Source organism: Ciconia boyciana, chromosome 7, assembly GCF_034638445.1.
Source record: "Ciconia boyciana chromosome 7, ASM3463844v1, whole genome shotgun sequence".
Taxonomy (NCBI): Eukaryota; Metazoa; Chordata; class Aves; order Ciconiiformes; family Ciconiidae; genus Ciconia; species Ciconia boyciana.
The window spans coordinates 23,072,327-23,087,459 of NC_132940.1; the positions used below are offsets into that span (position 1 = coordinate 23,072,327).

Genomic DNA, 15,133 nt, shown 5'->3' on the forward strand with positions numbered 1-15,133 from the left:
ATTCGTAGCTCCCTTTGAGCTACAGTAGCTAAAAGATACCTATACTTCCTGATGAGTTATATAAGTTAGATGAAAGCAAGCATAGGGTGCATTACAACTTGTATTGTTTACCTAAAATGGTGTCTCACAACTCGGTCTTGTCTTAGATATGTTCTGTAGTCTTTCCACTACTATAGAGCACTAAGAAAAAGGGACATAATCACTCAAATATCTTCAAGAATAATCTCTGAAAAAGAAGGATTTCTTCTTTTTCAGGGTGGTGGGGAGAGGATGCCTGTTCCGCAAGATTCAAAAGGACGTAATTACCATAATAACCTCCAAAAAATTGTTTCTAGGTTCTTTACTGAAGTAGAGGATAGCATGACATTTTCCTGTATTAAGCAAAGTTTTGTGGCTTCTTTTTATACTGTGAGCAACCAATGCTTTTTATTTGTCTCCTGCACCCAGAAGTGTTGTGACAGATTGGTAAAATCAAGCAAAATCATTCCAGTTGTAAAGCAGAAACTGAAAGCATTAATAAGAAGAGTACCTAAATTAAGGCAGTCAAAGGCTATAGAAATTTAGATGTCAGCCAACAACATGAGGTACTTATTTGTTTTGGCATTCAAGAATCACATGAACAGTTATAACTGCAGCTGCCAGATCTCTTTATGCTACTATTTGATTCACGAATAAGTTTGCAAGTCAACCCAAGCTCTCAGGCTTCCAGCTCTAGACTCGCAGGCTTTGATTTAGCAGACGGTGCTTGTACTGTTCTAAACTTTAAAAAATATCAGTGATTCCAGGTCGGGTTGATCTTCTGTCCAGTTGTATTTGAATGCTCACTTAAAGTTTTTTTTGTACCACTTGGCTTCAATGACGCACATTGCAAAACTCAGAATATAAAGGTGCCAACTTATTACACAGTGCAACTTGTGCAGTTTTTCAATATAATGGATCATTTCTGCATTTTTTAAAGAAAGAGCAGCCCCTATTCTGCTATCCTTACTTAGGTGTAAGTAGTAATTAATTACACACATAGTCACACTAGTATCAGCAAGACATTATAGACTGTAATGTGCCATTCAGTGACTGATATTTTCAGCTGGATAGCTCTGTTAACTATATGCAACTTAGTTGAGAGGATATATCGAAAGCTGAAGAACTGTGTTAAAAAATAATATAAATATTATATCTGTAGTGAATTTGGCTTTGATCTTCTTCCATGAATTAAAAAGTAAACTGATGAGTTAAGTGAACACGTAAGTTATGCTTGAACTGTGTATAGCTGTTTCCCATGGTGCTCCAGGAATTTAGTATTACTATAAAATAATGTATGTTTCCCCATTTTATAGATCTTGGATGATATCTATATGATTGCTATTTTGAAAGTCAAAAAAGAAAGTCTTTTTCTTTGCCAACATCTAATCTGTATGTTTATGGACAGACTTGTTCAAACTCTGCATGATGTATCAAAGCAGAAAAATTAAAATGTTCCATAGTTTTGGTTTTTAATATTCTTATTATAATTTTCCTCAACAGTTCAGGTCAAGTGACAAGTGACAGCAAAATAATGGAATAAAAGTCTCTCCTCAATATCTAAAGAATCTTTTCCAAAATGTGATTATTTCATTTTAGAGAAATTTGAGAGAAGAAGGAATCACATTACCTGCTATCCACCACTAGCCTTGTTTAGTCCCCCAAATACCCAGATACTCTTAGGTAATTTTTAACAGATGGTGCTTCTGGGAACGATTTTGCAATGGCCAACCACAACTCATTTCTACCAGTGCAGCATTACACCAGAAAGTACTGCTTTTAAATGGACTACTGAAACTGGAGGTAACTTGCCAAAGCCACCAAATAAGCTTTCCATCAGATAGCATCACGGAAGAACAGGTAATATGACTTACAGGCCAATTCTGCCAGTGACACAGAATTTAATGAAGAGCTTTATAACCCAAGCCAATGAAAACTGATTCATTCAGTGGATAAAGAGCATGTCCTGTCATTCGTATGCAGGCCCAACTCTAGGGATAACAGAAGTGTTTTGTGGTACTGATGATGGACTACATGTCGTGCTTTAGATACCATAAAAGCATAGGCAGCAAGATAATTTACCAAAGTAATAGCTTTCTGACAATCTTACCTGGGTACAGCTGCTTTGTTGGGGCACTCAGCTGTGCAGTTTTTGAAACTCTGTAGGCGACATCCGATCCTTTTGAATCCCTTCTGTTTGTGCAAAATCCTGCTGTTCTTGATACTCCTTCTGGTGAATTGTGAAATTCTAATGCTTTTAGCACATCAACGGGTTCAGCTGACAAAGGAAACAAAAATCCCAACAAAAAAAATTACTCATCTTGCATCTCTACAGTATGCAGCCTCTAAAAAGGATATTAATTTCATTGCAAAAGCATATGTGTAATCATAGCAGTAGCTGCATCCTATTTTGATTTATTGCAGATTACTCCTACACCCGAACATTATTTTAACAGGATTATTCCCTTTTAAATATTTGAGTTCATCCCATCCAATGTAATTGTTATGATCAGATTTTCAAACTACTTGACTATACACTGAAAATCACTGCTTCCCAAATGCAGAGAATCTTGGTGATTGAAACTTACAACACATTCTTTTAATGAGTGATTTCTAAGAAGTGGAACTGATTTTAAAAGTTTGCACAACAGTTTCAGAAGCATTCAGCTACTAATAATCTGCTATCAGAAACTCGTCTGTTGCTACCATTAAAATATATTCTGATTACATATGACTGCTTTCTCAGACACAAAGTGATAAGGAAGAAGCTAATCTCATCTCTCATCCAGTCAAAGAAAAATGTACCTGCTTTGCCTGCAAGGAGTGAATGGACTGAATCACAGTCTTTCATTATTTCCAAGTTAAATTCAAATTGACTTGTTTTGTACTTTAGAGCCCAAGTACCATCAGGTTGCATTTATGCTCCATTTCTAACAATTTAAAGCTGAAATCCAGAGCTGCTACTGCACTGATACTGATACAAAAAAAAAAAAAAAATATATATAAATATATATAAAGCTAACAACAAAGCTTTAATCTACAGAAGTTCACCATGGCAAAAGGGCCAAGTACTGAATGGACAAGCACTTCAACAGAGGCAGTGAGAGAACACAGTTTGCCTACTGCATATCTTTTCTCTTAGGAAAAATTAAGGTGTTCATTCTCATACTCCCTACAGATCATGGTTTCACTAATTTTTTTTTTTTAGTGGAAACAGAATTTCAACAGACAATTTTTTCACTGGCACTATTCTGCAGTTTTTATGTTGGGAAACTCATAATCACTCTTCTGGAAAGACAAAGTTTTACGTGACTTTCACAGTTAAAGCCGAGAAATGTGTTTGGTAAATCTGACCCTTCTTCATGTCTTTGAACTGCACTGTGGCATTAACTATAGCTAATTTATTCTCTGTTATTACTTGTTTTATGTGTCATCAAATATCAACTCAAGGCCCAAAATTCACTGTGTGCGAATATTCAACTATTTGAACAACTATTTGCAAACAACATGTGAAATAGTGTAAAAACATAGGCAAAGTGATATTCTAATTAGAGTCACTGATGGAAACATCTCTACCTTCTTTTCTTAGTATTTGTACAGTTCTAGGCAGTGTTACTATTTTTTTGTTGCTGTATATTCACTATCAATAACAGATGTGAACAAAATTAAGTTTAACGAGCGCATCCTATTCATCTCCTGGTACTGCCAAATATGAAGAACTCAACTTTGTGCTTAAACCTATCTTTGAATAACACCAAAAGTATATTATTTAAAAGCAAAACCTGAGGTTTTCTCAGTCAGCCTGGAATGCACATAACTTCTTCTGTCTTAAAATATATTCACAAGAAAATGCTTGTGAGCTTCTTTAATCTTTTTTCACCTCATGTAAATTCTCATTTCCTTTTTCCATCAGATCGTGTTATCAAATATAAACCCAATAGCCAATGTTTGTTGCAAGCTAATACAATTTGAATGAATGCTACAGTATACACCTCAATTTACTTAAAATCTACATATCCTGCAGATTCAAAAAATTGTATTTAAACATTCTCAAAAGAAAATTTTCAATAGTGTGCAAATTCTGAAACATTAGTCTTAGCTGTCTGTTAAGTACTGGTTAAATAATTTTAATGGATATAATGTATTTTCTATAGGTATTCCACACAATTCTAAAGTTACTACCATACTGAAGGAACTGCCACACTTTTTTTCTGGTAACTGATGTCTATTTTTGTAGTACCTATAAAACCTATAAACTATTTATAAATATATATATAATATGTATATAATATATAAAACCTATAAACTATTGAACCAGTAAAGTAATGTAGAACCAGTCACTGGAAATATTAGCAAAAATTCCAAGTTGCTGTATAAGTCAACCACTGCTACATTCTTTTTTCCTTTGCTCTTTTCTATAATTTGTACCAGATTCTTCATTATTTTTTAGAATAATGGCTGTACTTTGCCTGGCTGACTGGGAGAGTATTCATTCATAAACAAGATTATTCATCACTCCCCGCTAGTTCTGCTGCTAAAAAACTTCCAGACAAGAAACAGAATAATAATAGAAGAGAACAATCTTCAAACCACAAATTCCAAATAATTAGAACAAACATTTTGTTAATAGTCCATAGATATTTATTTCTGCAAACTGTGATTCACAAAACGTAAATAGCAAAAACACTAGTCAGTTTATAAGGATTTCTAGAAATATAGAAATGACAAGTTATATGAAGTAACTTATGCAAAAAACGTAATTAGTCTATCTCCAATGATAACATGGCTGACTTACTACTTATAGATCACAAGTAAGAGAAACTGCTTCCCTAATTTATATAAAAGATTTCAGATAGCCCCTTCGACCAATAGTTAAAAAGTAAAGAAGTTCTTTAGAAGTATTTAGATAAACCAGGCAGGAATGTATAAGATTTAATATGCTTCTTTACAAAAATTTGCTTTTGATAGAAACCTACATATCATTCAGTCTGTGAAATAAACAGACTGAGTTTGTGCCTCTTCCTCATAAATGTTTTTGCAACATTCTTGTGTGTGTCATTATTTAACCTGAGCTTGAGTCTCATCAAATGCTCAGATTAGGATGCAACTAATCCTATATTTCAGCTGGGAGGCAGCAGGCCTGGAATTGTCCTCACAGCTGCTATTGCCATCTCCCAGCTGAAAACAGGGCTCACTGTGTAAAGCACTTCTCCCCTACACTCTTCCCGTGTCATGCATAGGGCTACCATATACTGGGGTTTCTGCAGAAACACCCTCTTTTTGCTAGTGGAAATTTTGTCTCAGTGAATTTCAGGATGTTTTTACATTTTCTGGAACTATGGCAACCTAGTTGGAGAAAGTGTTCAGTAGCCCTGACCAGGCTGCCGTGACATTAGTCTCAAAATTCTTGATGAGCTCACTGTGCGTGCTCAGATGATCTGCTCAAGGCCTCTACAGAAAGCACTAGACGCAGTTGCTTTCAATATGCCCCAGAGCACACGCATGTAGCAATCCAGTCAAAAATAAACAGCTCTTGAAAAACAGCAGTGCTTAGATCCTAATGGCTTAGAGGTAACCTGTTTGAAGTATGAAGGATGATGAGAAGTCCTCGCACAGCCAACACTGGCCTGCTTAGAAGACCAGGGCAGAGAGGTAGGAAGACAACTCACAGAGTCAGGGAAGAGCATAGTCTGGAAGCTATCAGCTGAAACTGTGGCTTCTCTCTGCCAGTTTCTGTAGGTTCTGGAGCGCTCAGTGTCACTGTATCCTGGGAGCTTCAGCTCTTCCTGCCTCTTCTCTAGAATTCTACTCCCACACAATTTCTGGGAATGGTAAGAAATAGCCAGAAACAGCACCAGTGCTAAGGCCATGCAGTTTGCCAGCTTGCATGGTCCACAAATTAAGATTACAGCTTGTATATATATGGGGCAACATTAATGTAACCCATACATTGGCAAATCTAACGTCTCTCACAAGAACTTCCTTACAGCGCATAAAGCAGCTTGCCTAAATGATTTTACCTTCTAGTCTAATTTCCTTGGATTTTTTTCTCAGAAGAGAAGTAAAGAAAACTGCTGTCCTGGTTTCAGCTGAGATAGAGTTAATTTTCTTTATAGTGGCTGGTACGGGGCTATGTTTTGGATTTGTGCTGAAAACAGTGTTGATAATACAGAGATGTTTTAGTTGTTGCTGCACTAGTCAAGGACTTTTCAGCTTCCCGTGCTCTGCCAGGTGCAGAAGAAGCTGGGAGGGGGCACAGCCAGGATAGTTGATCCAAACTGGCCAAAGGGATATTCCATACCATGTGACGTCATGCCCAGTATATAAAGCTGAAGAAGAAGAAGGAAGGGGGGACATTTGGAGCGTTTTGTCCTCCCAAGTAACCATTACACGTGATGGAGCCCTGCTTTCCTGGAGATGGCTGAACACCTGCCTGCCCATGGGAAGTGGTGAATGAATTCCTCGCCTTGCTTTGCTTGCATGTGCGGCTTTTGCTTTACCTATTAAACTGTCTTTATCTCAACCCACAAGTTTTCTTACTTTTGCTCTTCCAATTCTCTCCCCCATCCCACCCGGGGGGGAGTGAGCAAGCGGCTGCATGGTGCTTAGTTCCCAGCTGGGGCTAAACCACGACAACTGCAAATTAATGATATAAGATGTAATGCTTTCGCATCCTTACAATTTGGTGCTAAGATTTAAGATGGGAAGGAAATAACCAACAACTAAGCATCATGCAAACAACTCTGTTCACCAGTTCTTGGGGTGCTGTTAATTCTCCTTATGAAACTTAGACATCAGCTTTGAAAACTCAACTCTGTTTGCCATGGCAAATTTGACAAAATACAAGATCCAGATCCTGAAAGTGGGTCCCTTCATGCAGATGTTTATGGCCACACCGCACTGCTGCTTGAAGGCCACCTCCTGCAGGCGAGCCAGACAAAGCCACAAGATAACCCTTTGAAAAGAAGCCTGTGTTCATCAGGGCAAGCCCGCATTTTTCAGATTAAGCTCTCCTGAGTTTCAGACCACAATCAAAAAGCAAGTTTCCACTGTGCTGCTTTTCCACTGATAGAAAACCAACTGCAGCGGATCATTCTTCTCAGTAAATATTATAGTGCAGAGTTCAATAGCGTATGTCCTTGATTCATAAAAGTTCAGAGAGACATGTACAACTTTCACTGCCACTAACAGACTATACAGTAGTAGCCAGAGGAGAAGTGCTTAAAAGTGCTGGGATTTCTGGAATGGCAAAAGAGGATTCTTCAAAAATCCCCTTTTAGAAGACAGAATTGTGTGAGATGGGAACCTGAGTGTCCTAGTATCTTTCAAGATACCAAACTGTTAATCATTTAGCTCCAGCATAAGTTCCTGGTTTTCAAAAATAAAGGAAGTAAAGCACAAAAAAACCCCTTAGTGGTGTAACATCTCAAGACCTGAAATAACTTGTAACTTGCAATATTTAAAATTGTAGAGCCAAATTCTGGTCTTCATTACTGTGGTGTGACTTAAGTACATCCATTCACTTAATGAGCTTTCTGTATTTATAGTGGTATGGATAAGAACATTTGGTCCAGAGCATTTCATATTAAATATAACTCCAAAGCCATATTTAATCTTCCTTTGCTTTCCCTTCAGCTTTCTTCCGTAGGAACTAAATAGGAACCTTAGGGGAAAAAAAAGACAGACTGACAGAAATATAATCTTCTGAGCTACTTTACAGGGTACTAAAATATGTGTAAAAGCATGTTAACTAAAAAGAAGAAAGAAAAAGAACTTCTGTCAGCATATCTCTGCTAGAAATTAAAATGATTCAGTGGAGTTAAGTAGTTGTAAACTGGATGCTAGATCACAATTTTACACTGCCAGGTCAGGACAGAGTATCAGGGGTGAATTACATGAGGGAAGCTTCATGTGTTTTCTTTTTTTTTGGAGAGGAGGAAAATGCATATAAAAAATGACTTCCAATTTTGGTTAGCATTTTCAAGCCTAGACTTCCTATATATAGAACAATACCTCTATTTTAAAGGCTATGACAATGCATTCTATTCAATTAATTAATAACCACATCTTTTAAAAATATAATGCAATTACAGATTGAAAAAGAACCTCTGTAAAAATCTAGACTACATTTTGATCATATATTCACAGTTAAAAATATCATAGCTTTCATTTCATTCCACAATCTCTAAATTGAAATAAAATCTGTGATCTATCATTCCTATTAATACTGATATTGATACTACACATATGGGTCAAATTCTGTTGCCTTTATATTGCACTATACCTAACAACTACTGCCATTGTTCAATGCAATTTCTTCTGGAGTTAAGTAGAAGCTGGTGAAAACAGCAGATTCATTTCTGATATGTTATAATGTCATAAATATAAACAGCACTTATTATAAAAGATCAGAGGACTTGCTTCCTTCACTTTGACTTCCTGATACATTTGAGCTAGAAACTATTATGTAATATGGCTCTCCCTTTCTCTTGGTGGAAACCTTCCATGGAGGAGGTTCCCAGGTACCATAACAATATAGGTTATGACATCAGAGAAACGAGGGGCTGAGAAACTGTACAACAATGCAGAAACTGATGTCCTTTGGACACACAGTCTGTGCTGATTAATTATTCAATATGTGACATCAAGCCTCCTTGTCTTAAGGATGACCAGTTTTCAGTATAAATGCCTAGCATTTCCACATCTTTACGGGAATGCTTCTTGTAGGTGACCACATAACTCTAGGTAAAAGGATATACATTACAAGACAGGGACAAGTTGTATCAGATGCAAAAAAATTTGCACTGGAATCATCAGGTCTGGTTCATAACATTGGATTTACTTAAATGCAGATGGTAATTAAATGAATGGTGTTTAATCATACCTTCTTAGTTTACAAAACATATCTCCTGTCTGTAACTGAGATCATGGCAAACTTAATATCTTAGTGATAGGCAATAAAATGTCTTGTTTGTGCTTCAGCAGCCACCAATAAATTCTGCGTTGTAATAAAGCCCATCTGACCCTGCAAAAGCAAACTGTACAGAACACAAAAAAAGATGGATCAACAGTGCATCAAATGGCAGCAATGTCGTCTTTGGAATTACACCAGCAGCAATCATTTTGGATAAAAGGGTAAAATCTATACATATTATCTTTCTAGCTACAATCATGTTGTAAAGTTAATTATCTTTATTTTAATGACTTTGCATTTATGAAAATGTTTTTATTTACAACAGATGCTTTTTTACAATTTTCTAGCTACTGACCAACTGCAGCGATGATCCAAAACCCAAAGAAGTTCTCCATATAGGCTTACTCAAATCACATAGGTTTACTCAAATCACCCTAACGAGTGACATTAATGTAAATGCTAGGTATGTAAAAGTTAGGCCATTAACACACACTGAAAATAGAGCTGTATTTTTTCACATAAGTAGAATGTTCTGTCCCGTTCACTCTAAGCAGCTAACGTGTATGTGCCAATAAATCTACACTTAAGCATATGAAACACTTAAGCTCCTGTTTCTTAGCATAAATATCAGCTTCCACTCACAGTATCTTACTAGTAATTTAAGTCTGTTGCTGTCACAAATCAATTGACAAATTCTGTGTCAGATTCATTTCATGATAGAAAATGACCTGGATAGTCTATTACTATAAATTTTTTTTATCTGCAGAAGAAAAAATTTTCCACGTACTTGTGAGTGCTTCCTCAGAAATTCTTTTTGACCTATATAGGCTAATTGGTTATCAGACAGGTTTCTAACCATCCTTTCCTACCTAAAGCTGTATTGAGAAGCAGTTTATGGGTCAATTCCATGAGCGGCTGCAATTCCCCACTACTGTGGATCTCACTCAATATTTCATGTCTTAGATCTTAAGAGATCAAACATCTAGAGTGATCCTATCACAGATGCATGCAGTGCTCCTCAGTAGACATGGAATACATGCAGATTGAAAAGATATTATTCATTGAATTGAGAGTTCTTTTGAGTGAATTTGATTATTCCTTAAGAAATAACCAAGGAAGTCAGAATGGACAACTGTCCTTCTTATCTAGAAGATCCTACATCTTGAGTTTTCTTGTATTCTACACAGAACATGGTGCAAGACACTTAGAAGCTGCAGTGAGAAATGAATATGGCCCTGAACTTTTTTAGATAGGCTATACCAAACTTGACATCTGTTCTCTTTCTATGAACTGTACAGCAAAGCACTTTTAGCTGCAATTGAAGGTGCTGGTGAGTAAGGACCAAACAGTTCAAGACGGACTTTTACTGAAGATAGGGTATACAGAGGAAACAATCATCTGCATTTTCAGAAGGAAGGGCTTCGCTGTCAGGCCTCAAAGTGAAACTCTCCAGGACTGACAGGAAAGTGACTATGGTGGCAACTTCTGGCTACAAAATTCATTCCCGTAAGAAATTGTTCAGGGGATGACTCATTTAGACTAAAATACTTTTATTTCTGTTCAAATTCCTAATAAAGCATAGAAGTTGAAATCCTATTATATTTAGATTTTGGTCTGGTAACTCCTGGGTCTTAGTCTCTTAATTTTATGAGAGAGCTCAGGCACAATGATCCTTCCCTATTTAAAGGCTATGTTCACCTACATAATTTACAAGATGCTCCCAGATTGCATGCTGGGGGATATACTTTAAATGCAAATAATAACAAAACTCAAGGGAAAAAAAAGAGCCAGTATTCTTTACTTTACAGATATACCTAAGCAAACTGAGTGTGCAACTCTTTGCTATGCTGTTAATAACTTTGATAACTGTGGCTTTTCCTTTTTCAGATATAATAAACAGTATTTTTATAATAAAGAGTATAATATATTTTTCAGATATAATAAACAGATAACTTTTTGAGTTCTTATAATTCTTCAGCAATGCCCTTCTTTTGATTAATGTGAAAGTGAAGATTTATCAGTGATGACTCCACAAGCCTGTAAGAGTTACAATCAATAACTTGTAATTGGTGAGATACAACCCTGGAGCAGAAAAGAGCTTAATTTGCCCCAGTAAAAAGAATTATCTGAGAAATTTAGGAAGACTAATGTTTCTAAATTACTATTTTACTTCATATTTTTCCATGGAAATAGGTTTCATTCTGCCAGTAATCTGTTCCAATGGAACCACCACAAAACTAAAACTTAAGAGTGCTGAAACGTTAACCTTCAATTCTAAATGGAGTGGTTTTTTTAAAATTTAGTCCAGTTTTATTTCACTGTGACAGATCATTTAAGGAGTATAAGCTATTATGGCCTGGTAGGCTAAAATATGTGTATTTGGTGGGTACTGATGAAGGGACTCCTTATATTTGTGGATAAGACTTTCAACATAGGCTACCTATGGTTAGATTTCTAGATATATATTTAGGAACTTAAATAGAAGGTATTGGCTGCTCCACAGTTTTTTGAAACTATGCTACCTATTAAAGGCATAATAGCCTACAGTTACTTAGTTTATTTACTTTTCTTAAAAGTTTGAATTTTCATAACTGTAAGTGCTTATTCTAAGGACTCTCCATGTATTCTATAGGTGGGTAAAGATAAAAACGACAATGAAGGTTTCTAACTGACACTCATTAGACGGTCCAAGGCTTAATGAATGTAAGAGGTGAAAATATTTTCATGAACAAGAAGAACTCATATGAAGGGGTAACTAGTCTTCAGTTTCTGCTGTTGACGCCTCAGAACAGTGCTGTCAGGCCAGAAAAAGGGAGAAATGTTTTTCTTTTAAAAACAGCCTTAAATACAGATTGTGTCAAAGTTCTTCTACATAGGTTTATTTTAGCTACCATTTGTCAAGCTGTTTGAGCAGTTCTCCTACTGTGAAACCTGATAACTTTTCCCCTCCTTGCATTCCTTCTCCCAGATTATTAGTCCAGTTCCTTATTCTATCAACAATTAGGAAGCAGTTGAGTTTACCAGCTAGACCTAAGTTTGCTAGAGCAGAAAGAGTAATAAATGCTGCCACTTTGCCAAATTATCAATAAGGAAGTCTTTACCAGCAGTGTTAGAAACTGGATTTGTTAAACAGTTTGTTGACCTTTAGGATACGATACAAGACATCTGTTACTAGAAATCTGTGCTATTTCTAATGTGGCAGGAATATTTTTATTCTTATTTTTACCCTTATACACTTTTACTTATTGTGGGCAGGTATGATGGATATCTTTTAAAAACAGAAATACATGTAATTATTATTATCTGTACTTATTAATTTACTGTGATCTCTTAAGAATTAATACAGGAGTAAACATCCAGGAGCAGGAATTCAAAAGCATGTTACGCCCAAAATGCTTCACTGAGCTTCCCAGTTCTTAGAAAGGACTCTACTACCTTCCCACTGCAGACTCTAGTCTCTGTATCCCAAGCAATGATTTCCTACAGTTCAGCCATAGGTGTGTAAGCACCAGAAAAGGATCAGACACTCTTCTGTCCTTAGCATTTCCTACTGGCTAGCTCTGGGCAGATCTGCACTTCCTCAGAGGCTTTTGGGATTGGCAGTCTGAGAATCGCATGCCTCCCAACTCCCTGCTGAGAGCCCAGACATGTAACAGAAGACTGTTCTGGGAGCAAGCATCAAAAGCATCAGTTCTGCAGTGTCCTTTGTGAAGGTTCCAATACTTTTCATAGATGTTAACCAAAGGACTTTACAGAACTGGATAATATGAACTCTCTGTTTTGTGAGCTGCAAAACTGAGTTACAGACCATCTTCCAGTTACAAAAATGAAACCAATTAAGCTGCCTAAATTAATTACACAGTGCTCCTGAAAATCAAGCTTTTTTTTTCTAGGCACCTAAATACAAATTTATGAGATTTAACTGAATATATATTGCCCCTGTATATATGTCTAGAGACATACTTCAAGGTTGTTTTACCTGTGAAAAATTTTCCTACATGTTAGCTGTTAGATGAATTGTGTAACTGGGATCTTGGCTGGTGACATTTTTAGAAGAAGGTGTTATTGCAGTGCTTTCATATGTAATGATTATAAGAACTAGAGATTATCCAGATGCATACAGGAATGCTTTAAATGGCCTATGATTGACTGTTTCACCAACAGAGGGCTTGTGTGAAACTGCTCAGAACTGGCTACTTCTGTTTCCACACCAGTTATTTGGAAATTTTTAATTGACTTCCTATGCTGCAAAATCTACTAAATACATAATAGTATTTCAGACAATAAAGACAGTCTATGCATATATGGGATGAATTTTTGATACTCACCAACTACTAACTATATCTCTTTTTAAAGACAGTAAAAAAGAAAAATAAACACCAAAAACCCAATTAAATCCCATATTGAAACGAGCAGAAAACTTGCCTATATACAACTACACACTCAGATCTTTAATAAGGTTAGCTTGCAGGCTTATTCACTTACCGGAAATATTCAGCAAAAAATAAGAATAGTTCTTTCTGGTTTTTGTTATGTTGCACAACTCTGGAGTGTAACCTAGATTTTGAGACTGACATTTCATATTTGCTTTATGTATTTCACCACAAAACGTGACTTTTTTATTACTTACAACCTTCTTTGAGACTAGATAGGTTGTACTTTTATCACTCGTTCAGCAACATTGACTACTATCAAGCACTAAAGACCTGATCCTGATTCCATACAATGTTTCACTTGTTACCCACAAAAGATTGGGCTAGTTCATCATCTGGTGCAGACCTGTATTGATCCATCAGTTTACAGTATTTTAACATCTGTCTCAATACTTCTGTGGAGTTATTCCTATTTTACGCCACAGCAGATTATATCAGAACTGCAGTCCAAGAGTCTAACTATGTTGAGGCCTCTCCTAAAGATTCAAAAAGTTATTTTTGTACAGACAGTGGAGACAGTACTTCCAACTGTGAAAATCAGCAAAACAAGTATTAAATTCTTGGAGTATCCTGTTTCTATTACCATATCAAAAAAAGACACAGTCTAAATGGTCACTGCCACAGGAAGAGACAAGGTGTTCCCTCAGCAATTAAATATGAAAGAAATTGAGCCCACTTAAAAGCTTTGTTGATCAAGGTATTTGTTCAGAAATAACCCCAATAGACTTCAAAAATATCTTCTAATAAATGGGAGTTTTCAAATGTGGAACATTTGTACATTTTTCAGCTATAAACATAGGAAAAAAGCAAAACACAGCTAAGGACAAGACTTATAAATGGTGCCATTTAAAGTAACCCTATTTAATTTGATAAACAACTAAAAGATTTTTTTAAATCATGCAACTAAAACCTTTTACCATACTTTCACTGGTGTCAAAGGTATTATCTCCCTTTTGATGAGAAATGCAATGAAATCAGACCCAATTCTGTATCCTACTGATATTAGCAGGAATTCCACTTAAGCAGACAACAAGGTTGTAAAACCTTGAATTTTATTTTTTTATAAACTATGAATGTTTGATAACCTATCAGATTACTACAATAATTTGAGTAAATACACGGGTAAGGGGCAGAGTAGGTAAAACTTAGACTACAGTAATACTTTAACAATGTGACCATAATTTGAGTCATAACTAAGTTAATTTGTATTATAGACAAAGCTTAGCTGCCAGTGACATTATTCATAGCAGGATCAGGATCTTCGTTTTTTAAATCATATTTTAGAATATATCTTTCAATCTGCTTTGCAGCAAACACTTTCCTTCCGTAATACCAGCTCTGCCAAATAACTTCTATTTCACATACTGTATGCATTAACACTTTGACATACAGTGAAGTCCCAGACCTAGAATTTACAAAGGTTTTTACAACCCCTTATGTGTGATAATGTGCTAAAAAGAATTTAAGTTCTGCCAGATTCTACTACTATTGTAATAACAGGGTCAACAATTAATCCTTACATTTACAGTCTGTAAACTTGGTATTTAATACTGAGTAGTACAGTTACAAGCCCTTGCAACACGCATGTGTGTTCACCTAATTCCTTTCAAGCCACTGCTCTCTATTGTGTCCATCCAGAGGGCAAATCTTTATCACTGCATGAGACTTCACATTCTTAGAACATTAGAGATTTCTCCCAAGCTCTGCTTAATTTATTCCCCCCTATTATCAACAAATACTCAGAACAACAATAAATTAACCAATGCTG

At 36.0% G+C, this 15,133-nt stretch overlaps 1 protein-coding gene across 3 annotated transcripts in view; it reads right to left on the bottom strand.

Annotated features, from left to right (window-relative positions):
* The window catches only part of COL11A1 (collagen type XI alpha 1 chain), a 163,475-nt gene that overhangs the window by 143,369 nt on the left and 4,973 nt on the right, over window positions 1–15,133 (bottom strand). For all 3 annotated transcript variants that reach the window (XM_072868974.1, XM_072868973.1, XM_072868972.1), the window contains exon 2: window positions 2,129–2,296. In XM_072868974.1, coding sequence (XP_072725075.1) covers window positions 2,129–2,296 — 168 coding nt within the window. The remainder of the gene's footprint in view (window positions 1–2,128; window positions 2,297–15,133) is intronic.